Genomic DNA, 25833 nt, shown 5'->3' on the forward strand with positions numbered 1-25833 from the left:
CTCCCTCTCTCTCTCAAATAAATAAATAAAATCTTAAAAATATAAAAAAATTAAAATGGGCAGAAGACCTGAATAGACATTTTTCCAAAGAAGATATACAAATGGCCAACAGACACATGAAAAAATGCTCAATATCACTAATCACTGGGGAAATGTAAATCAGAACCATAATGGTAAAGTCACTGTGGAAAACAACATGGAGGTTCCTCAAAAAAATAAAAATAGAATTACCATATGATCCAATAAGTCCATTATTAGCTATTTACCCAAAGAAAACAAAACACTAATTCAAAAAGATACACATGCCCCATTGTTTAGCTGGATTATTTACGGCAGCAATGATATGGAAGCAATCCAAATGTCCCTCCATAGGTGAACGGATAGAAGCGTGGTATACATATATACACAATGTAATATTACTTGACCATAAAAAGAATGAAACCTTGCCATTGCAACAACATGGATGGACCTAAGTGAAATAAGTCGGACAGAGAAAAATAAATACCATAGATTTCCCTCATATGTGGAAATTAAGAAACAAAACAAATGGGGCGCTTTGGTGGCTCAATTAGTTAAGTATCTGCCTTCGGCTCAGGTCATGATCCCAGAGTCCTGGGATCGAGTTCTGCATTGGGTTCCTTCCTCAATGGGAAGTCTGCTTCTCCCTCTGCTGCTCCCCCTGCTTGTGTGCTCTCTCTGAAGTTAATTAATTAATTAATTCTTTATAAAAAAAAAGAAATAAAAAATGGGCTCTTAAATACAGAGAACAAACTGGTGGTTGCCAGATGGGAGATAGGTGGGGGATGGATGAAATAGGTGAAGGGGATTGAGAGTGCACTTATCATGATGAGCACTGAGTAATGTGTAGAATTGTTAAGTAATTATATTGTACACCTAAAAACATAACACTGTATATTCTCTAAAAAAAGGGAATAAATATGTGTATGTATGTGTATAAATAAAAGTGACCAGAAAAAAATGCAACAAAATATTAATGATGAGTTTTGCTAGATGGTTTTAATTTTTTCTTTATATTTTTCAAGTTTTCTAAAGTAAATATGTATTAATGAGGAAAAAGAACACACACACATATATATATATATATTATAAATAATAACAGGACATTTAATCTCTGCACCTGTGAAACTCTATTCCTTTTATCTTTATAGCCAAAGTCAGAGGTTTATTATCAAAAAGGACAAAGCAGAGATTGGAAATGCATTTTAATTTGAGTGCCAGCTCCCATCAAGTGGTGGTGCATTATTTTCAAAGGAATTCTGAGCGGAGTTCTCACTGCCCCGGAGCCTGCACCAGGATCATGGAGAGACCAGTCTTTTGGATGCATAAGAGCAGGCGGAGGAGTGTGTGAACCTCAGGCTATGGTCATCCCTGAAGCACCCTCAGGGCTACATGGGGCTTACAGGTCGTCTGATTGAAATCCCTTACCAACTGGTGAGGAAATAGTTACAGAGTACGAAGCAGCTTGCTTTAGGTTCTAAAGCCAGAGCCAAGACTAGACGCGGCTTTGGTCTCCACTCTGCCTTCAGCTAATCCATCCTCGCTCTTGTGAGCCTCTCTACCACAGAGACACAGTGAGAGCCCATCTGTCCTGGCCTCCGGGAACACTGTCCTGTCCACTGGTTCTCCATCTCTTCTGCACTCCTGCCCAGAACACCTGGTCTCCCCTGAATCTGGCCTCAGGTGGCTCTCTTCTCCATTCATCCCTCCCCTTTGGAGAAAACAGACTGAAACAGATCCCAAGGCTTAGAGGGACTGACTGCCTTGCCCATCAAGTGGCAGTGCTAACAGAGGAGACCTAAGTCAGGGTCTGAAAGCACCTAAATCTAAACTGTCTGAACGAAAAGCCCTTCACTGAATATTTTGTGGATGCATCTGTATATAGGCTCTTAAAATCTAAACAGTAGATAAACAAAAGATTGGAAAGAAATATGCCAAAATATTAAAAGTTATTTTCAGTAAAGGGTGATGTTTTAAGTCATTTTCCTTTTATATTATTTGAATTTTCTGCAATGAACAAAAAATTTTCATCAAGAAGGTATGAAAATAGTGATAGATTGTTTCCATATAATGTAGTCAGAGTCCAAGCACTGAAAAGACATTTACAAAAGCATACAGAAATGTGATATTCTGTATTTGTTTTGTATTTGTTGATGACATGACAACAAATACAAATACATCAACAAATACAAATGCACAAAATTAGTGACGCATGGGTGGCTTGGTGTTTGAGTGCCTGCTTCTGGCTCAGAGCATGGTCTCTGGGTCCCTGGATCAAGTACGCACATCCGGCTCCCGGAAGGAGCCTGCTTCTCCCTCTGCCTGTGTCTCCACCTCTCTCAATCTGTGTCTCTGTGAATAAATTTAAAAAATCTTAAAAAATAAAATAAAATAAAATAAAATCTTTTTTAAAAATGGGCAAAAATAAATTTAAGATGATAGAATGTTAATGCTTCAGCAGTGTAAATGGATTTAAATTTCTTATTAGCCTTACTAGAAAAAAACAAAAATCAGATTTAGTTAAATTGGGAGCATAACACTAAATTATGGCACATACAACCATTTCCATGTGACATATATTTTCTTCACATTTACTTGCTTAGTGTGAAGAGGATGTATATGAATACATAGGGGTTATGCTGCTTCATCTCAAAATAACCTAAAAAAATTTAGAGGCACAGGCAGAGGGAGAAGCAGGCTCCATTCAGGGAGCCTGATGTGGGACTTGATCCTGGGACTCCAGGATCACACCCTGGGCCAAAGGCAGGCACTAAACTGCTGAGCCATCCAGGGTTCCCCAAAGTAACCTAAAATTTAACACTTAGGGCATTTATTTCCTTAATACAGGTGTTGAAATTTCCTAATTCTAACTTACTTACTAATAAATGTACTGGTATCTCTGGAGTATGTATGAATGTATTTATTAGGTGTTTCTTACTATAAATAATCAGGGCAAATGTCAGATTTTTTTTTTCCTTTTAGGCCAAATTCTTCATTTTAACTCTCTTCTTTCTTGTATTTCCTTAACACTCTTCCTTAACAATACAACCTGAATTTTGAAGCCAAGGGTCCCTGTAGACAATGAGGCTGTTTGTGGAGTACCCACTCAAGGCCTTACCTGGCATCATAGGATCAGTTTGACTCTCTGGTCCCCAAAACGTGGAATGATTCCTCTTCTCTGCGTTTGATAAACCAGCTGGTGGCTGGTTTTGAACAGTGACTTTCTGAGACTTTTCCAAGAAGAAACCTCCTGCTGCATCTTTGCTTGGTCCTGTGGTTCTAGGCTGGACAGTTGCTGTGTGGGTCACCGTCTTCTGGTCAAGGCTCACTGGACCATGGAAAAGCTGCTGTTAGTTGTTGGGTTTCTTTTCTAAACTGTAATTAAAACCACTAAATTTGAGGGGGTTCCTGGGTGGCTAAGTCAGTTAAATAGCTGACCCTTGATTTCAGCTCAGGTCATGATCTCAGGGTCCTGGGATTGAACCCATGTCAGACTCTGAGCTCAGTGGGGAGTCTGCTTGAGGATTCTCTTCCTCTGCCCCTCCCCCAGCTTTCTCTTCTGCTCTCCCTTTCAAATAAATAAATAAATAAATAAATAAATAAATAAATAAATCTTAAAAACAACAACATTAAATTTGCAGATTTATTTTATTTTTTTAAATTTTTATTTATTTATGATAGTCACAGAGAGAGAGAGAGAGAGGCAGAGATATAGGCAGATGGAGAAGCAGGTTCCATGCACCGGGAGCCCGACGTGGGATTCGATCCCGGGTCTCCAGGATTGCGCCCTGGGCCAAAGGCAGGCGCTAAACCGCTGTGCCACCCAGGGATCCCTGCAGTAAACTTAAAGTCATGGATATTTGGAAATAATAACCATCTAAGACATGTCAGAGCCCCATAAAAAACTTCTCTCCAAATGAGTAAACTGTTTTCTCTTCTCCCAATACTTGACTTTCTAAATGTCACATATAAATCGACAAAAACAAAGCTTAAACCCAAGGTTTTGAGATTCTCCATCCTTCTTCAAACCAACACCTTCATTAACACTTCCTGAAACTTTTTTCCTTTCTTGCAGTGGCCTTTTGTTGTATGTAGACAATATTGTAAGATCGGTTTATAGTCCTGACTTAGCCACAATGTCACAAATTTTCTTAAAAACTTATCAAAACAGAATCTTAACTCATTTTGTTTTTTTAATTTAATTTTTAATTTATTTTTAAAAGATTTTATTTACTTATTCATGAGAGACACAGAGTGAGAGGCAGAGACATAGTCAGAGGGAGAAGCAGGCTCCCTGCTGGGAGCCTGATGTAGGGGGGGGGGGGGGGGACGGGACTTGATCCCAGAACACCAGGATCACAACTTGAGCCGAAGGCAGACGCTCAACCACTGAGTAACCTAGGGGTCCCTCATTTTAATTTTTTTAAAAACTGTATCCTACAAAGCATTTTTAGGGAAGAATCTCTTGGAAAACTGAAAGCAATTTTCAAAAAAATGTAAGCAATATAAAAAGTCTTATGTTTATAACTGAGATTAGAGACTCAAATTAAATGCTTATTTAATTTAAGGCATAGCTTATTCAGATGAAGTTATACCTGAAACTGGGTAGAAAGAGAGCAATACTGAGTTTGTATTTTATTTTGAGAATACAAACACCCCTTCTCCCTCCTTGCCTGAAAAGATCATGCAGCAGACTCACAGTTTTGACAGAAAGCTTCATCAGACCCATCAGGACACTGCCGCACTCCATCGCAAGCCAGTGTAATGTCAATGCAACAGCCATCGTCACAAAAGAAGTGGTAGCGGGAGCAAACACTCAAGCATCCTGTTGATAAACAGTCTCAAGTTACAGGAGTGTGGGAAAGTCAACACTTCACCATGTTTTGATTAACAAAGACTAAATGTAGGATGAAATGCTTTGGGGTATAGAGATGAGGATAATTGGGAAAGACCCAACAGTGTGAGCTGGAGCAACAGGTTCCTAGAAAGCTAAAGGTGTCTCCTTGACCTTGGGTCTTGATTCTGAGGCATCACCATGGGCTCTTTGTCTCAGGGCCATTCTCCAAGCCAACACTGCCTAAGAGGTGGGAACAGAGAAACCGCAGCTCTAGTCTTCTCCAGCCAGCCCTGGGTTTGCTCCTCCAGGGATCTCACTCTGTATTTCTTTCTTTAGCTCAAAGAAGTTGCTTCAGTTCCAGGAAAGGAGCTCAGAGAAGAAGGGAAGGGGAACTGGGTTACCCTGAAGACAAAGCAGGATATAGCTACTGCTCACATTTTTAGTCCATGACATGAAAATCCTAAATATCTCCTTCTGGTCAGCTCCACAGGCTGCCTAACACTCTTACACCCCTGCACAGCACTTGGCTGGCTGGCCATGTTTTATTAGAGAACTATTTTCTACATGTTACAAGAATGCTATGTCTTACATTCTTGTTTCCTAAGTAATAATTTTTACTGAGATTAACTTTCTACTATTGAGCCCTATTTGTTGACTACCATACACTCCTGGTGCTACAAAGAATAAACAGAATCTTTAGCTACTAGCTGGTATGAATTTATTTTCTTCAAATAATGAAATTGTCTCCCTTTTGGAGCTGTTATGAGTTTTTAATCTACAGTGTAATTCATAGGAGCTACATGTATTTTCTTGAAAGGCATTCCCCCACTCCGGATTAAGCCAAGTTTACCAGACTCAGCTATACAATAACTGGGAGACTTTGACACTGCTTAATGCAGAGTAAAGGTGTCAGACTTGAAGTAGCTCTTATGGAGCTCTATAATTTTTCAGGGACAGAAGGAACTAGACAATTCTCTCAGGACATGGGAGAGCAGTAGATGATGATGTTCTACTGAAACAGATGGTTGAGCATAGTATACAAGCCCAAATGAAATCTTGGATACATATTCCATTGGAAAGCAGTTAAATTAGGGCCTGGGAAAAGAGTCTCTCTAGGTACAAGGCAGTTTGAAAATATCTTGATCCAGGAGGAAGAAGAGAAGAAATGATGGTAGAAGCTCCTGAGACGAAGTAGAGAGTCTCAGTTATGACTGAGAATTTGGGCATACAAAGGAGAATTTGCTTCATTTCCAGGAAAGGAGCTCAGATAAAAAGGGAAGAGGAACTGAGTTACCCCGAATACCAAGCAGAATATAGCTACTGCTTACATTTTTAAGTCCATGACATGAAAATCCTAATATCTCAAAGTTTTACTCATTCCTTGGTAGTTTGGGAGATAGACTGATATTTGTAACTTATCCATTTACTTCTAGATTAGTGGTCTCTAAATCTTTTTGACTGTGCATCTGATCAATACATATAGTGTGGTATACTATACATATAGTGTGGTAAACATCCATCTCCACCTATAAATAATATGCACATACTAGTACAGTAACATATTAAACATGTTATAAAATATACTAAAAATTCAAAGAATATTAGAAATTACTAAAAATATAAGCTCAGGTGTCTTCTTTTCCATCCTAAAAATGTCTGTGTCTGGGAGATCCTCTTTGGAGACCACTAATCTAGATTATGTTAGAAGTGTTTATTGGCTTGGCATTTGAATAGATTATCTTTCCCAAAGTTTGAAAACATGCAACCTCTATATTCAAAGCTCAACCAAATTATTATCACAGAAGCAGGGGTACATGCTTGTCTGGTTCCCCCACAACATGCACCCTTGGCTACCACCATTACAGCTAGGTTATAAACAGTAAGACTGGTCCATACGTAACAGAGGGGAGAGAAACACTTTTCTATCCCCACTTCCGGTTTTCAATTGTCTCTATGTGGTGTTTTATTACTTTAATTCATAGTATGTTATTCCAATCTAGCCAGAGAGTGAGTCCAGATACTAGTTAATGACACAACCATTCTTTTTTATCTTCTGTATAAAGTTACATACATAAGACCTATATCCAAGTGGACTTTCAGTAATCAAAAGTGATTCACATAACTTTCTGCCACTTCAAATACATTTTATTATCATCTTGGAGAAAGGCCAAAAATGTACAACTGCCAATTTACGTTTGGAGCCCTGGAAAATTGGCCTGAGTCAATAGACCAGGCAAATGCCAGGCTGGTGCAGTGTTAGCCATTGGCTTGTACCTGCACTGATATCCCTTTCTCCCTCCCAGAAGCAATCTTTTTCCAACTTCTGTAGGGATGGCAGGGTTCTTTCCTCCAAGAATCAGTACTGGACTCAATTCCTGCCAAGATGAGCTCTTGATCCCAGAAGGACAGCCCTCTGGGCTCAACGGTCCTCTACAGAGAGTGAGTGGCTGGAGCTGATGCCATGTTTCCAATGGCCCTGCTGCATGTCTAGCACGCCAAGGTACTCAAAAATGTTTTCTTTTTTAAAAGTTTAATTTTTAGTAATCTCTACTCTTGATGTGGGGCTCAAACCCATGACCCCGAGATCAAGAGTTGCACACTCTTCCAACTGAGCCGGACAGGCACCCCTCAAAAATGTTCTGAGTAACTGTCTGGCTCTCCTTTGTAGCTACAATAAATCAGTGGCCCTGCTGGAATCTGGGCTACATTGGATTCCTGACTGGGACAGCTCTTCTTACTTGCCATCACTGCTTCAGAGAACGGCAATGGGCAGGGGCTGGGTGCCAGCTAGTCCGGTGGGCAGTCACCCTCCTTCCTCACAGTAAAAAGGAACCTTGGCTGGATGGGGAGTCAGCCAGCCAGATTCTGAAGCTGCTTATGTTCTGTATCCCTATGGAAGGCAAATTATCAAAGTTGCCAAGTTCTCAGCATTCTAAAATTTTTCTTCCTTTCCAATATGCATACTGACCTATGCTGGACAGAAGACAAGATCAGGGATATACACTCATTTCCAGTCTTTTTTACCCTTATTTTTCCAAATGTTGCATAATTACCATCTAATTACTGAGTAGTCAGGGATGGCAAAGACATGCTGTGGGTTTACTGGAGCCATGGCTAGCAACTGTGAAGGCTCGCTACATGGGGATGGGGACGGGGCCAGGTCTACGGAGCACACCGCTGTATGCCCAGTGCCTGGCACAGCTCCTGGGCATTCTGTGTTCCTGCAGACACTGAGAGTATCTGCAGACCAATGATAAGACCCTTAGACACACTTACCTCTGCACTTCTCCAGAAGTGAACTGTGGGGGTTTCCCTCTGTAATATCTCTATATCTTTAGTGCTCTTAAGTTGTATCTATCTATCTATCTATCTATCTATCTATCTATCTATCTATCTATATAATTTCTTAAACTCAATGAGCTAATCTTAGAAATGTAGATGTTTGGGAGATTAAGAAATTTAGATGAGTGAGAAGAGTGAGTTTATATTGTGCAACAGAATGTGAGAACCATCACAAATATATAAAGCTATGTTATTAGGTTATCTGTACAATGTGTCCACGAAAAGTTTTAAATAGCCCTTTTATTTTATTTTTGTTAAAGATTTTACTTATTTATTCATGAGACACACACAGAGAGAGAGGCAGAGACACAGGCAGAGGGAGCCCTGCATGGAGCTCCCTGCGTGGAGCCTGATGTGGGACTCGATCCCGGGACTCCAGGATCATGCCCTGAGCCAAAGAGAGGTGCTCAACTGCTAAACCACCCAGGCATCCCTAAATAGCCCTTTTAAATTGACACACACACAATTTAAAAGGATTATTTAAAATTTAAAATTTAATTTGTTTTAAATATGCTCCTTAGCTGCCTTCTTTGAACATACAAATCAAATAAACCACCCATCTTTTTTTTTTTTTTTTTAAATTTTTATTTATTTATGATAGTCACACACACACAGAGAGAGAGAGAGGCAGAGACATAGGCAGAGGGAGAAGCAGGCTCCATGCACCGGGAGCCCGACGTGGGATTCGATCCTGGGTCTCCAGGATCGCGCCCTGGGCCAAAGGCAGGCGCCAAACCGCTGCGCCACCCAGGGATCCCTAAACCACCCATCTTTAAACAAGAGCCTCTCCCAGAAAAACTATGATTGTCTTTTATGAAAGCCAGTCAGGAAAGATAAAGAGTCTGTAGGGTCCTATTATCTCATAATCTATCATCTCATCCCCTGGAGCTCTCCTCCATCCCAATTCAGCAGTGCCACTAAGTCCAAAGTGTAATGGAGCCTATATTTTCATATTTTTAGAAAAGATTCTTATTCAACCATGACCAAAGACAGAAAGGAAGAGGGGCGCTTGGGTGGCTCAGTTGTTTAAGTGACCGACTCTTGATCTTAGCTCAGGTCTTGCTCTCGGTGTGAGTTCAAGCCCAGTGTTGAGCTCCATGCTGGGCATGGAGCCTGCTTAAAAACAAAAAGAATGGAAGAGCCCAAGGAGTGCATTCAGAATATTAAATGCCAACCATTCTGTAACTAGTTGGTTTCTGTCAGCCACCATGAATGCAAGGGAAGGACTTTCCTCTCACCTCCCGTGGAGAACGCCATGGGAAGCACCGTCACTGAGACGTTGTCGGAGCTTCTCTGCCCAGCAGTGTCCATTACAGTGAGCTGAAAGGTGTATGTTCCTTCCTGTAAGTGGGACAGCTTCAGGGTTCCTGACTGAGGTACCTGACACCCAAACAGGAAACAGCACATTTAGGTAAGAGATCTGAGGCATGGAGTCCATCATCATCCTGAACTGGAAATCAACATTATCCTTGGAGTAGTCCCATGAGTTGCCTCTCCACTCCTGGTCCAAGGATGTAAAATATTAAATCATACACTATTTTGGCAGGCTGTTCCACTTTGAATTCACAATTCTCAGTTTTATCTGGGCTGGCAATATCCTTAACTGACAAGCCTTCATTTGTCCTTAGCAGCTGCTGTTCTAAACCTGTAACTCCTCCAAGCTCCACACTCAGTATTTGATTCCTTCCTTCCCAGCAGGTGATCTCATCTACTCTGAGAAGAAAATGAGGACCATAATTATGGCCATATCTATGGCTTCCACACCCACCTCATGCTGGGAAAGCACCTAGACCCATACCTGTCATCACCTCCTTTCCCCTGGCCATAAGATGTACTCCAGGCCAATCCTCCATCTAGGCCTTGACCCCTTCCCTCTATGACCTTCAGAACACTGGCCTATCAAGTAATTTCTCTTTCAAATGGCTCTGTTATCACTATGCTCAAGTTTCTCTTGACCTAAAAACAAACAAAACCACAGGAAATAAAAAACCCTACACTCCAAGACCATCTCCAGACATACAATCTTATCTCTTTTCCATTTCAACTTACCTTTTCAAAACTTTGTTCATGCTGCATGTGCTGCTTCCATTTGCTCATTTTCTATTAATTTTTTTTATCCCACCCATCTGATTTCTTTCCTTACCATTCCCCTGAAACTGCTGGTAAAACTCATTAACTGATCTAGCAAAGGTCACCAGGTCATCAAGGTCAACAATACTTGTTAGACTCACTGCCTGCCAGCTCCCCCTCCTCTGGCCCTCTTACTGTATTTTATAATGTTGGCCACTCTTGGTTTTGGAACTCCTGACTTCCCTGGTTTCTGTTTCTGTGTTCGAGTTCCCCCAGGTATTCCTTGCTGATCACTCTCATGGACTTCACTTCTGCTCACTTCCTAAACCCAGGGCCCCATCTTGATCCTCTACTCTCTTCATGCCACTTTTCAAGCAGCCTCCTAATCAGAGCAATAGCTTCTGAGGCTGTTTACCTTGTGATCTGGGGAGTCACTTTTGGATGCTCAATCCAACTATTATATTTTTCAGCCTTCCCAGATACTACAATGGTTTAATATCCTATTTTTCCAGGAAATATCCCTTTGTGCTTAAATGAACTGGTCTGGATATGGTCTACAAATGAATTCTGAGCAATACATGGTTTATTACAATGATGCATTCACGGACTTGAAAGTACAGACAGTTGTTGCCCTGTTAGAACTATCAGCTGCTTGTTTGTATTCACATAATCCTAGAATTTAGATTCCTACACATAACCTTGGCTTAGCAGCATTGTCCGGACAACATATACACACAAGTGGAACGTGTTACAATCACTCAGAGGCAATATAAGAAGATACAGTGATTGCCAAATTTAGGCTGCTTTCGGCCATCAATCACCTAGAGCTGCTATTAACTTCAGATTTCCCAGCCCAGCCTGAGTCAGAGGGTGTGAGAGTGGGATCTGGGAATCTGCACACAACAGGCACATACAGGTGATATGCAGTAACACTGGAAGAAACATGAGCAAAGTGGTTAACAGCGGGGTCTTGCATCCAACAGAGCTGGGCTAGAATGCCAGCTCCACCATGTGCCAGCTGTGTGACCTTGAACAATTCACTTAACCCTAGTAAAGCCTGTTTCTTTATCTGTGAAATGGAAGTAATAATGGCACCTACCTTTTAAGGATCAAATGAGATAATGATGTAAAAAGAACTTAATATAGGGCTTATATAGAAATTATAAATATAAAATACAATTTTATTTTAATTTTTAAATATCAAAAGAGCTTGAAACATAGGAAATGCTTAAATATATCCATTATCTTCACTGGTTAGTTCTCACCTCAAGCTGAATCACCCTGTTTTTATAGACAGGGAAATGAAATCTCAATACTGTGACTACCACTCACTGAGATGGTCACAGAATAAAGACCTCCAGGTGATGGATGTCCTATCACTCTCCCTGTAAAAGATGTAAGGTGGACAGGTGGCAAACAAGGCCACCAGTCCTTGGTGGTGTATTTCAAAGAGATGTTGAACAGTTTTCACTGCCACATTGTGACATGAAAAGTCACTTCTGTGAGAATAAAAACATTACCTGAGGGGCAAGCAGAGAGAGAGCTGGAGATGATAAGATCATTGCAAAGTCTGGAATGAGCAAACGATACTCAGAAACAAAAGGGTGCATCAATGTCTGAGAACATTCAGAACATCAGAGTGTCAGATGAGTAAGATTTAAAATGAGACAAGACCTGTGGCTTGGGACAACAGGGTCATATTGAACTCCTGCTGTCTTTCACATTCCATATGCAATCGATGGAGATTCTATTGGCTCTACTTTAAAAACACACACAGGGGTCCTGGGTGGCTCAGTCGGTTGGGCATCTGACTCTTGCTTTTGGCTCAGGTTGTAACCTCAGGGTCATGGGATTGAGCCCCATGAAGGGGTTTGCACCCACTGCAGTCTGCTTAAGGTTCTCTCTCTCCCTCTCCCTCTGCCCCTCTACCCACTTACAAGCTCTCTAAATAAATAAATAAATAAATAAATAAATAAATAAATAAAATCTTTTATTTTTTTTAAGGATTTTATTTATTTATTCATGGAAGACACAGAAAGAAAGAGAGGCAGAGACACAGGCAGAGGAAGAAGCAGGCTCCATACAGGAAGCCTGGTGTGGGATTTGATCCCAGGACCCTGGGACCATGCCCTGAGCCAAAGGCAGACACTCAACTGCTGAGCCACCCAGGTGTTCCAATAAATAAAATATTTTAAAAAGTCCGGAATTTAACTGCTTCTCATCATGTCCACTGTCACCATCACCACCCTGCTCTGATCCCGCCCTGTCTCTAGCCAGAGTCACTGCAGTGGTCAAGAGACCTGCACTCCAGTATGATTTGACCCTTTCTTCTGGAAACTTTCCCTTCCATCTCTGCCTACATTATTGCAAGGTAAGGAGCAGTTATGACTTCTCCCCATGGCTGCAGAGTGTGAAGCTGAGCCAAGAGAAGCAAGTGACTACAAGGGGTGGGAGCTGGTAAGGCTGGTGCAGGTGGTAGACTCTCACTCTCTCTAGCTCTGGCTCAGAATCAGGCAGGCTTTGCTAGATGGCAGCTGTGTAATAGGTAAGACCACTGGCTTCTTGGGACACATGGGTACATGGTGGCAGATAAAGACTACACCAAGCCCTGTGGCCTTGAATAAGGTCCTACAAGGGAAAGCAACTCTGTCCGAGCTGGTCAGCCTCAATGCAGACAAGGCCTAAGACTGCAGAAAGCCAAAGCTGAGGGCTTTGCTGCCCAGGTACATGAGAGGAGAGGATAGACCATAGGATTGAACAGAATGAGATTGGTGAGGTCACGGTGACCCTGAATGGGGCCATAGGAGTGAGGTGGAGGTGAAGTTAATAGACATTTTAAGAGTCCAGGGAAGCCCTGAGGCAAGAGATCTAGATGGGCCATCTATGTGGACAGTATTATCCAGGCCTGTGCCCGAGCTCTCTGGGTGTCAACATTTAACACACTAGTGTCAAACTGAAACTCTGAGGACCTGTGGTTTGTTTGGGGAGCTTCTTTTCAATGCTGGGGCTGGAAGACAGAACATCCCCTGTCTAAGGGGCCAATCACCCACCCAGGCTTTGGATGCCTCTTTCTGCCTTCATAGGCACCTCCTTTCTGATGTAGGAAACACTGATCCAGATCCAGACCATGGTAATAACCTTCAAAGTCTTGGGTGAGCTTCAATTTAGATCTCTTCAGATTAATATTCCTTCCTTTTTATTCGTTTAGCTAACAAGGGGTATCTTTCTTAGAAATCAGATATTTAGAATATTTAGAACAGTAAGATGGATGTTTTTCCTTCAAGTACCCAGGTGATCCTTCCAGACATCTTCTCATGTTTATATGACATTGGAAAGGATTTAAAGTTTTTTTTTTTTTTAAGATTTTATTTATTTATTCATGAGAGATACAGAAAGAGAGAGAGAGAGAGAGAGAGAGAGAGGCAGAGACACAGGCAGAGGGAGAAGCAGGTTCCATGCAGGGAGCCCAACGTGGGACTCAATCCCGGGACTCCAGTATCACACCCTGGGCTGAAGGCAGCGCTAAACTGCTGAGCCACCTGGGCTGCCCGGACATTGGGAAGGATTTAAAGTATTTTACAAACATTTCCTAAGTGCCAGGATAAAAAATAGGAAAAGGGAGAAAGAGAATCAGACAAAAGTTCTCATTGTTCCCACAAAGAGCAGGACAACATTCCCTGAGAACGTGAGCCAATTTCTTTGATACCTGGCCATAATGCAGAGTTTCTACAAACAAAAGATTAGTACTGCTTCTGTCTTGTTTCTTCTCCTACTGCCCTTCTCTCCTTCCTAAACAGAGGAAGATCGAAGATCAATATCCATTGGGTTGGCAAGATGTGGGTAAATGGATAAAGTGAACACAAGATCTCTCTGTATTATTTTTATATTCTTTATTTTAGAGAGAGAGAGAGACAGAAAGAACACGAGTGAGAGAGAAGGTACAGAGGAGGAGGGGGAAGTAAAGAGAATCTCTCAAGCCGACTGCACTGAGTGAGGAGCCTGACACAAGGCTTGATCTCATGACCCTGAGATTACAACCTGAGCCAAAACCAAGAGTTAGAGGGCAGCTCCAGTGGCTCAGTGGTTTAGCACCGCCTTCAGCCCAGGGTGTGATCCTAGAGACCTGGAATCGAGTCCCACATCAGGCTCCCTCCAAGGAGCCTGCTTCTCCCTCTGCCTGTGTCTCTGCCTCTCTCTCTCTCTGTGTGTGTGTGTCTCTCATGAATAAATAAACAAAAATCTAAAAAAAAAAAAAAAATAACAAACAAATCCAAGAGTAGAACGCTCAACAAACTGAGCCACCCAGGTGCCCTTCTTTTTTCTTTTCTTAAAGTAATCTCTACATCCAAGTAAGTTCGAACTTAAAACTCCAAGATCAAGAGTTGATGCTTTACCAACTGAACTGGCCAAGCACTCTCTTTTATCTTTTCTTTTCTTTTCTTTTCTTTTCTTTTCTTTTCTTTTCTTTTCTTTTCTTTTCTTTTCTTTTCCTTCCTTCCTTCCTCCCTCCTTCTTTTTCTTTCTTTCTTTCTTTCTTTCTTTCTTTCTTTCTTTCTTTCTTTCTTTCTTTCTTCTTTCTTTCTTTCTTTCTTTCTTTCTCTTTCTTTCTTTCTTCTTTCTTCTTTCTTTCAAAAAAAAGATTTCATTTATTTATTTGAGAGACAGAAAGAGAGAGAGAGAGAGAGAGCATGCGTGAGCACAGGCAGGGGGAGGGGTAGAGGGAGAAGCAGATCCCCATCCAGCAGGGGGCCTGATATAGGGCTCTATTCTGGGACCCTGGGATCATGACCTGAGCTGAAAGCAGATGCTTCACAGACTGAGCCACTCAGGCGCCCCCCTGTAGTATTTCTTAGGAAAGTAAAAATATGTTACTATACAGACCACCAGGCAAATGTCCAACTGTCCTCTGGGCAAGTCAAACCTGATTCTCATTTTAAATGGATTCTGATTTTATGGCCCTAGGTCACCATACTCAGAGAACACACCTTGAATTTGAATGCTCTCAGACATGTCCAAAATTTTTGCACTATAGAATGTGGATCTTTTCAATGTGAAATGTTCAAGTCAATATAATTTTATAAGTCCTATTTGTCAGAATATTAAGATTACAGAGACATGTACCACAGGGCCACCAACTGGAAGAAGACTTCCCTCAACCAGATTATAGTCTCTCCTTCTCTGAATTCTAGTAGCACTTTATCTACATTCTTTTATAGGCTTACCACTTTCTAGTTGGTATGATTGTTATTTAGGTGCACATCTCATCTCCCTACCAGGTGTCAAGCTACTTGAGGGCAATATATCCTACAAATTTTGCACAGTGCCTTACTTCCTTGCTCCTTGATTTAAGAGGCCCTCATAATTTTTTTTATATATACAAGTGAGTATATCTCTTCTATTTGTAGTTCAGTTAAACTATTGGTCACAAGAGACCAATACTTACATCCTAAGATGTTTAGAACTAACCGTAATAGTTACCTCTCCTGGAGTGCTCATTTCGTGCTCTGTAGTACGCTAAGCGCTCTATTTGTATTTTCCCACTTTGGCCTGTTACTGAAACTCTATTGGGTGATACTATCCTCTTTACAATTGAGGGAAGCTAAGGCTTAAAGAATGAAGTAGGGCAGCCTGGGTGGCTCAGTGGTTTGGCGCCACCTTCGGTCCAGGGCCTGATCCTGGAGACCTGGGATCGAGTCCCACGTCGGGCTCCCTGCATGGAGCCTGCTTCTCCCTCTGCCTGTCTCTCTGCCTGTCCCTCTGTGTGTCTCTCATGAATAAATAAATAAATAAAAATCTAAAACAAATAAAATAAAGGTCAAATATATAAAAAAAAAAAAAGAATGAAGTAATTTCCCCAAGTTTGCCTTGCTAGGGAATTGGCAAAACTAGGTTCAAATCCAGATCTTTTGATTCCAAATTCCACACACACAGCCATTCCAGAATCCTACCTCTCAGTCAGCAGAGTAAAACCTTCCAAGGTTCTTATTCCAAGAACCATTTCTTAGAAAGAACCCAGACACAGTTTACATACAGACTGGCCAGCTGTAATGGTCTACAAAATGTAGATACAGTAAATCAGGTCCAAACTCCATTTGACCGGAAGCACAGATTCGCTGCTGATTTCTGTGATTCTGGAAGCCTGTTGTGCTGTCAATTTATTGTCTGAGAAGTTGTATGTTTGTTTCTGAACAAAGAACTTTTTTTTTTAAGATTTTATTTATTTATTCGTAGAGACATACGCACAGAGAGAGAGAGAGGCAGAGACACAGGCAGAGGGAGAAGCAGGCTCCATGCAGGGAGCCCGACGTGGGACTCGATCCAGGGTCTCCAGGATCACACCTTTGGCTGCAGGCGGCGCTAAACCGCTGCACCACCGGGGCTGCCCTGAAAAAGAACTTTAAAGCTTCTCCCCTTACTGGCATAGATCTTACCTAACTCAATTTACCCAGATTTATTTTTCATGAATATGTACTTTCTTTTCCACTGGGGAGATTATTTTTCAACATTTCCTTAGAATTACTTTTCTTAAAAAAAGATTCAATTAATTAGTAAGTATTATTAGAATCCTAGTAAGTATAAGCACAGTTCTAAGCTTTGGGAGAGAAAGGGAAAAATTATCATGAAAGGAATAGAGGAAGGAGGGTTAGAGGAAGGAGAGATGGGACATAGGGCCCCTGGGGCAGTGAAACCTCTCTTCAGCTCATTCCTTTCCTCACTGAAAATATTTCTACTGAAATCTTTCATTATTGTTACAAATTCTGTTGTGATATTATTGATTTTATGTATTTCTTTGGTCTGTTATCGATGAAGATGTGTAGAAAACAGAAGACGACAGAGAGTTACTGCTTAATTTAAAGACTGTAGTAGATTCTCTGGAATCTTGTGTCTTGGTTAAATAACTGCAGACTTCCTTGAAAATTCTGCTCACTAAATTTTTATCAAGTCTTTCAATGGGTTTTTATTTTTATTTTTATTTTTTTAAATTTTTTTAAAATACCCACCCAGGGCAGCCTGGGTGGCTCAGCGGTTTAGCGCCGCCTTCGGCCCAGGGCCTGATCCTGGAGACCCAGGATCGAGTCCCGCGTTGGGCTCCCTGCATGGAGCCTGCTTCTCTCTCTGCCTGTGTCTCTGCCTCTCTCTCTCTCTGTGCCTCTCATGTATAAATTTTTTTACTTATTTATTTACAGTTTTTTAAATCCTCTCCTTGCCATGTAATGATTCGTTCCTTTTGTGAGCATTTTCAGTATCGACCTAAATTATGTCCCAGGAAATCTGATTGAGGAGGAATAAGTGATAAAATGGCTCCTATTGCAGGAGAGAATGCAATTTGAAATTCAACAGTTATTTTGTGCTCTCTTGCCCTATCAGAAAAAGGTCAATTCTTGTTTCTATTTATGTTCCCTTCCCAGAAACCTCTTCTCTAATGCTGAATTATAAAATACTATTTTTTAAGAAGATTTATTTGTTTGAGAGAGAGAGAAGGAGAGAGCCAGGGGAGGGGCAGAGGGAGAGAGAGAATCTCTGGCAGGCTCCCAGCTGAGTGTGGAGCCTGATATGGGGATCAATCTCACGACCCTGAGATCATGACGGAAGCTGAGATCAAGAGTCAGAGACTTAACTGAGTAAGCTACCCAGGTGCTCCTATAAAATACCATTTTTATTTTTTGGTGAGGTTGTTTAAAAGGAGACTAACAGGGAAACCCCAGAGACCATCCAGTAAAACTTAGGTTTTATCAAGAAGCACCCATGTTCTGGTTTGCTCCATTTTTTCTCAGTGGTCCTGGGGGTAATTTGGAATACCACCCCTTCTCACTTCCAGCAGACCCCAATTTAGATGATAATATATCTATTTTAAAAACTAATTATGTACAGCAGGCAAGCCAGTGTGAAATTGGTTTTAATTTCATAATGAAATTACTGGTGTAAACAATATCTATTCCTTTTTTATTTTTTTAAAAAAGATTTTATTTATTTATTCATGAGAGACACAGCGAGAGAGAGGCAGAGACATAGGCAGAGGAAGAAGCAGGCTCCCTACAGGGAGCCTGATGCGGGACTCCATCCTAGGACTGCAGGATCACGACCTGAGTGGAAGGCAGACATTCAACCACTGAGCCACCCAGGTGCCCCTATTCCTTTTTTAAAAAAGATCTTATTTATATATTTGAGAGAGAAAGAGCATGAGCCAGGGAAAGGGGCAGAGTGAGAGGGAGGCTCCCCACTGAGCAGGGAGCCTGATGCAGGGCTCCATCCCAGAACCCTGAGATAGATCATGACCTGACCCAAAGGCAGACACTTAACTGACTGAACCACCCAAGTGCCCCAACAATATCCATTCTTTAGTAAACTTCCATTACATATGTTATTTTAAAATCATTTAGTTAAAAATATTTTCCACACTGGAGATGCTAGATGGCTCATTTGTTAAGCTTCCAACTCTTGGTTTCAGATCAGGTCACAATCTCAGGTGTGGGATTGAGTCCACTTTAGGCTCCATACTCAGCACTAAGTCTGTTCAAGATTCTCTCTCCCTCTCGCTCTGCCTCTCCCCCTGCTTGTGCTCAGGTGCATGCATGCATGCTCCTCTCTAAAAGAAAGAAAATCTTTAAAAATATTTTTTTCCAGGCAGCCCGGGTGGCTCAGTGGTTTGGCGCCGCCTTCAGGCCAGGGCGTGATCCTGGAGACCCAGGATCCCTGCATGAAGCCTGTTTTTCCCTCTGCCTGTGTCTCTGCTTTTCTCTCTTTCATGAGTAAATAAATAAATCTTAAAAAAAAATTTTTTTTCCACATCTGATGAATATAAGTAAATCTTTGGATTTATGGATTCCAAATCTCTTGGACACCCTTGTACTCTGTATCCTGTTCCTAAATGTCAGATTTTACATTCTGACTTCAGATTTAAATGTATTATGTTGACTAATTGTGGAACTCGATGTCATTTAATAGGCTGCCTGAAAAATGTCTTTTTGAATTTAAGAAAATGTATCTTTTTGCATTTGCATTTTGTATTATAGATTAATATTCAGTTAATGGATGTAGAACATCCTGTTCAAGGACAGAAAATATATAACTTTAAAGTCTAGTGGGTAGACTCTTGGTTCTGACCAATCATTTCTCCTATTTTTTTTTTCATAAAGGAAGAAGACAAGGCAGGAACATGACCTTTCTCATATATTTAGTTAACATGAATGATTAGTATAGTACTGAATACACACTAAGTACTAAATATACCTAGCTATCAGTTTTATCATAATGAAGTCAGTAGAAATAATTTCTCTTAAGAGTGAGGACCTAATTGGTTTTTGTCGTTTTCTGAATACCTGAATGGGTCTTTTGGATGTGAAAAGGTAGTCCTGTCTCGCTTTTAAAGGGTTTGTTTTTTTTTAAAGATTTTATTTATTAATCATGAGAGACACAGAGAGAGAGACAGGCGTACAGGCAGAAGGAAAAGCAGGCTCCATGCAGGGAGCCTGATTCGGGATCATGCCCTGAGCCAAAGGCAGATGCTCAACTGCTGAACTACCCAGGCATTCCTGGTTTTAAAGTATTTCAGGACAAAGGGAGGCCTACTCTTTTATTACAGGCATGAGAAATGGAGGTAGGAGTCTGTGTAGATGGTGGAGAACAGAGGAGATGAGGCAAGGAGAGAGGAGGACTTATAAGGGGGCACTCAGGGGAAAGCCTGACCAGTGAGTGCCCCTGAGGGGTGCAGATGGTCAAGGGACATAAAAATAAATGGATCCCACATTGGGTTTTAACTTAATTGCTCTGCTATGATAGCCTATAACTGCTCTTTACCTATTCCCAACAACCTTCCAAGTAATCCTATTTTGCAGCTTGAGGGAGGACTGTATTAACATTCCAGTCAGCTGGATCCCATTCTCAGAAGGGGAAACAAAACAAAACAAAACAAAACAAAACAAAAAACTCTGACTTGAGAGTCCTAATTTTCCTCTCAGAAATTTGGGGGTGTAGGGATGCCTGGCCGGCTCAGTCAGAAGAACACCAACTCTTCTGGATCTCAGGATGGTGAGTTCGAGCCCCATGTTGAGTGTAGAGATTAATAAATAACATAAATAAACTTAAAAAAAATTTGGGGTGTAAAATCAGGCTGCCCAGGTGAAAGGGATGAGATGACCCCTGAAGGATATTAATTACTATTAAAGGACAATTCTCAAAATGTTAAAACTATGACTGTCACACAAATCTAATATGAACATGCACCAAAGATTTTATTTAACTCATTTTATAGAGAGAAAACCAATAAGGCATCCCATAGATTCAAAGGAGAATCTGAGGAGTACTTTGGGGGCTCAGTTGGTTAAGCATCGGACTCTTGATTTCAGCACATATCATGATCTCAGGGTCCTGGGATGGAGCCCTGCATTGGGCTGTGGACTCAAAGAGGAATCTGCTTGCCCCTCTCCCTTTGTTCCTCCGCCTATGCTCGCTCTCTCATAAATAAAAATAAAATCTTTAAAGAAGAACACCAACAAATGAGAATCTGAAGAACAGACAGTTATAAGTAACTATGAATACATAAATGAAGTTGCTGGAGATGCAAAGCTGAAACAAGTTTGCTGTTAGTACTATTAGGCACCAAATTGAATGTATTCATAGATTAATACTTATGCGCGTTAAAATGTCATGTTTGAAATCCACTTTTCCAAGGGGCAGAAATCAGTTGCATCTCTATATGAAAAAACGTATTTGCATTTCTATGGGCAAGAATCATTTGCATCATTATCTGTTTTCTACAATCTAACCTCTACAATGCTAACCTTGAAGGACCCGCTTCACACCCCAGCATTTCATTGACAGGTACTCAGTAATCTCTTGCCACTTCAAAGTCTTTAATGATTTTTCTTAAAAGATTTTATTTATTCATAGAGACAGACAGAGAGAGAGAGAGAGAGAGAGAGAGGCAGAGACACAGGCAGAGGGAGAAGCAGACACCATACAGAGAGCCTGACATGGGACTCAATCCAGGGTCTCCAGGATCACGCCCTGGGCTGCAGGCGGCGCTAAACCGCTGTGCCACCAGAGCTGCCCTAATGATTTTTTTTATTACAATTTTAATCCACAAGATAGGGATGTGCCTGCTTGTGAAGTTGTTCTGAAGATTACAGATAGGTCTAAACTGCCTGACACTGAGTGGGTGACTCCATCAATGACAGTTTTATGATGAAGTCATAGTAGGATGACAGTTTACTTTTGGTGGCATTCATGAATGTACATCATTATAAGGCAGTCTACAGGTTGGTAGCAAATGGCTCTCTTATTGCAGACTTTGCTATTTGGATTATGGCTGTATAACTTTAGATCTATTTGCCAGCACATAATACACTTGGCTGGGGAATTGAGCCACATTTCCCTCTTGATGCAGAGCAGTCAGCCCTAAAAGCCCATAAGAAATGCCTAATTTAAAAAAAAAAAAAAAGAAAAAAGAAAGAAATGCCTAATTTTGTTACTCCTTTATAAATATCTTCAATAAATTAAATACTGAATCATCAGCATCATTTTTATTTGGCACTCATATATGTAATTCATTGCTTACAGAATAAAGCTTTTAGTAGCAAATACACAAACCTAGATGATTAATAGAGGCAGATTTATAGCTGCTTGAACAAATATGTCCCAGAAGTGCCAATTACCAGTCAGCATCCATCTCAAGGGAGCTCTCTAGTGGTATGATCAATGGCTTGTCCATATACCTTTCTTGATCAACCTTAGTTCTCAAAGATTCAATAAAGATATATTAATTTTGCAGCTGACACAATGCATCAAAGAATGATAAATATACTAGATGACACTCAAAGTTCAAAATTATTTCTGTTATAGATGAAAACCAAAAGGCTAAGATGTAAAAAGGCTAAACATAAGGTCCTGCATTCAGGTTTAATAAATCAATTACACAAACAGGTGGGGAGGCCATCAGGACAGCAGTCTGTGCAGATAAGCTGGTTTTAGGTAATCCTGCTAATGGAAAACTCAACATGAATCCCTTGTGTGAAGCAGCCACTAAAATAGTTTATGTAAATTAAGCTTCATTAATAGAAGTAAAGATAATGTCTGGATCACAGGAGGTGATAGTCTGTATCAGGAAGAACCACAGTTTACATATAGGGTTCATAAGGGTGTCAGATTTTAAGAAGGGCCTACAAGAATCTGAAAAAATCCAGAAGAGGCTAGATGGTAGATGGGACTCTCTGAAAATCAATTTACAAGGAATATCTGAAAGACTGGGAGTGCTACGTTCTGAGAAGAGTATTCCAAGTGGTTGATATTCTTTTTTCCCCCAAAAAAACTTAAGTGGCTGATACACCGAATAAAAAGGTGTTCAGTGCTTTTCCAAAGAGAAGATCTAGTAGCATCAGTGCACAGAAGTAATAGGAGGCACATCCTGTTGGCCTAATAATTAAAGCTGCTATCACAGGACATAATGTGAAGAAGTAAGCTTTCATCCCTGGAAATACCAGGCAGAGAGTGGATGACCACTGGAAGGAATGGGCTGAAAGGGGCTCCTAGATGGATGTGGGCTGGGTAAGATGCTGATCAAGGGTCCAAACAATTCTAAGACTATATAATCTTTCAGTTAATAATGGACTTAAGTCAGTCTTGAATGACTAGTTGATTATTGTTTTTGTTCCAAAAGAATGTCAGTCGGTGCTTTCCCACAGAGAAGACTGTGTGAAGACACAGGAAGTAGTTGACAGTCAACTTTGAGGACTTAGAAGAAACCAGCCCTGCTGACACTTTTATCTTGGACTTCAGCCTCCAGAACAGTGAGAACTTTCTGTTGGTTAAGCCATCCAGTCTGTGGTATTTTGTTATGGCAGCCCCAGCAGACCAATACACTTTTTCCACTTTCTCTAACTAAAGTAGTTTGGATGGCTTATCTGGGTAAGCCAGGAAATACTCCTGGCTAGGAAGGATCCTGACAGAGTTAATTAAAAAGTCACTTGCCTCACAACTCAAGATATCCTGAGTCGATCCCTCGGTTCCATTTCTCAATATTTATTTAAAGAAAACAAAACACTAAATTGAAAAGATATATGCACTCCCCATGTTCATTGCAGTGTTACTTACAATAGCCAAGATAAAGAAACAAACTAAATGTCCACTGATGGATGAATGGATAAAGAAAAATGGGGTATATATATATATATATATATATATATATATATATATATATATATATATATATATTCAGCCATAAAAAGGAATTTTGCCATATGTGACAACATGGATGGACCTTGAGGGTATTATGCTAAGTGAAATAATTCAGAGAAAGACAAATGCCATATGATCTCACTTATATGTGGAATCTAAACAAAAAGCTTGAGTTCGTATATACAGAAAATAGATGCGTAGTTGCAAGAGGCAGGGTGTGAAGGGTGGATAGAATGGGTAAAGTGAGGTCAAAGGTACAAACTTCCAGTTATAAAATAAATGTCAAGGGATGTAATATAAAGCATGGTAGCTATAGTTAATAATACTGTATATTTGAAAGTCGCTGAAAGTCAATCTTTAAAAAAAGTTTTCAAAGGCTTCCTCAAAAAAAAAAAGTTCTCATTACAGAAAATGTATTACTGTGTTATGTAACAGATGTTAACTAGACTTATTGTGGTGATCATTTCACAATATACATAAATGTCGAGTCATTATGTTCTTCTGAAATTAATATCGTGCTCTTTAATAGCTCAATTAAAGACTCCCTGGGTGTAGGAAGCCACTGGGAGAGTGATTCATTCCCTCATCTGTAGCAGTTCCAGCCCCAACAAGCTTGATGAAAATCAGTACGGAGCACCTAAATAGAACACTTCCCCTCCCTTACTAACTCATTTACCTCAAGCAGGCCTCACTGCTAGCTGAGGTGGTTGCTTTCTGGCTCGGGAAGAATTTGTTTACTCTATTGTTATTTTCCTCTTTATATTCCTTCATATTTTTCAAGTTTTCTACCTGGACCTTGAACTAAGAAGAAATGAAAAATTTAGAAATAATCTGAGTCATGAAAACAAAGCCTGAAGCTTTTCCCTTGAAGTGTTTTGCCAAAAAAAGTAGCAAGAACAAGAGTAAGCTCAAAACAAATGACCAGAATCACTGTTTACTCAGTAGAAAAGTAAATTCATATAATAAACCACTTTTTCAACAATCAGTTTTATGCTCTCTCCATGTCATACCTTTTCTGCTAGCTGACTGATATTTTGGGAACAGGAGTAGAAAAACATTATGAGAGATCACCTCATGGAAATACTTGCAGTCATCACAATGATGTCATGAATTACCTTCATGTCCACTGATGGGTCACCCTGCAGCAGTGTCCACTCATACTGGACAATGGCGTGGTCATCTGTACTCTCACGGCCATCTAAAACCACTCCGTCTGTAGGTAGATGCAAGACCACATCCTGCCCAGCCTTGCTAAGCGGGGGCTCATCCTTTTCTGTGAAAGAAAATCAATAATTCACAAGAGAGATAACTATTTTTTTAATGATATGTTTAAAGAAGAATCTTGTTTGCTAGAATGGATGGAGTCCAACAAACAACTACTAAGAGAATGTATAGCAACTAAAAGTTATTTTCTTATTGATTTTCATCGTATTCTCTTTACACAAAACAGCAACATTTAGGAATATGGAATTTATAATACATGCAGAAGAGGAGGTGTGGCGTATCAGCTAGTACTAATAGTTAGGATAAGGTTGTGAGTACAAGACAGAGTACTAGGCCAGCTAATCTGGAGTAGTAGCTTTATTCTCTAGAGTCAAATTTTTATTTAATTCATAAATAACTTATGTTCAAAATTCGATTAAATGAATTTATCAAAAAAGGACTTCTGAAACACATCTAAAAAAATCCACCTGATATAGATTTTTTTTCTTATCCTCAAGTTTTTAAAATAGAAGTGATATAAAGTGTTCAATGCATAGGAAATAAATTAAATTTGGAAAGTTAAAGCAAGTTCTTGGACTCACACAAAATAAAGCTCACTTAGAAATTCTCTGGAATACAATGTTTCATCTAGAAAAATAGAAGACATTCAGTTTCTAACAACGACTTTTAAAAAAACATTTATTTATTTATTTATTCATGAGAGATGCAGGAAAAGAGGCAGAGACATAGGCAGAGGGAGAAGCAGCTCCCCACAGGGAGCCTGAGAGGGGGACTCGATCCCAGGACCCCAGGATCACACCTGGGCCCAAGGCAGACGCTCAACCACTGAGCCACCCAAGGGTCCCTCTAACAACTACTTTTTACAACAGAGCCTGGCACACTGAGTTTCTGACAATAGCAAAACAAGTATATATTTACCTTTGATCTGGAATGGTACTAAATAATTCAAGGCTAACTATGTTCACTAACTACTAATCCTCATCTGGTAGCTGCTTCAGTGCTGATTGATAGGAAAAGCAGTATACAGAAAACATTTCTAAGAAAAGAGATGTGAATATTTTATTGATTTAAGCTTATTAGTAAACTTACCCAAATGCACATATATCTTAAAGAAACTTAGTAATATTAACCAAGGAAAAAAAAATCTATAAGTTCTTATAATATATGCT

At 40.3% G+C, this 25833-nt stretch overlaps 1 protein-coding gene across 1 annotated transcript in view; it reads right to left on the minus strand.

The window, feature by feature from the left end:
- The window catches only part of LRP11 (LDL receptor related protein 11), a 48811-nt gene that overhangs the window by 15063 nt on the left and 7915 nt on the right, over nt 1–25833 (minus strand). Inside the window, exons 3-6 of the mRNA XM_038525482.1 lie at nt 24556–24713; nt 9436–9577; nt 4718–4843; nt 3137–3346 (exon numbers count right to left, since the gene is read on the minus strand). Of these exons, the coding sequence (XP_038381410.1) occupies nt 3137–3346; nt 4718–4843; nt 9436–9577; nt 24556–24713 (636 nt within the window). The remainder of the gene's footprint in view (nt 1–3136; nt 3347–4717; nt 4844–9435; nt 9578–24555; nt 24714–25833) is intronic.

This window comes from Canis lupus, chromosome 1 (assembly GCF_011100685.1).
Source record: "Canis lupus familiaris isolate Mischka breed German Shepherd chromosome 1, alternate assembly UU_Cfam_GSD_1.0, whole genome shotgun sequence".
Classification (NCBI taxonomy): Eukaryota; Metazoa; Chordata; class Mammalia; order Carnivora; family Canidae; genus Canis; species Canis lupus.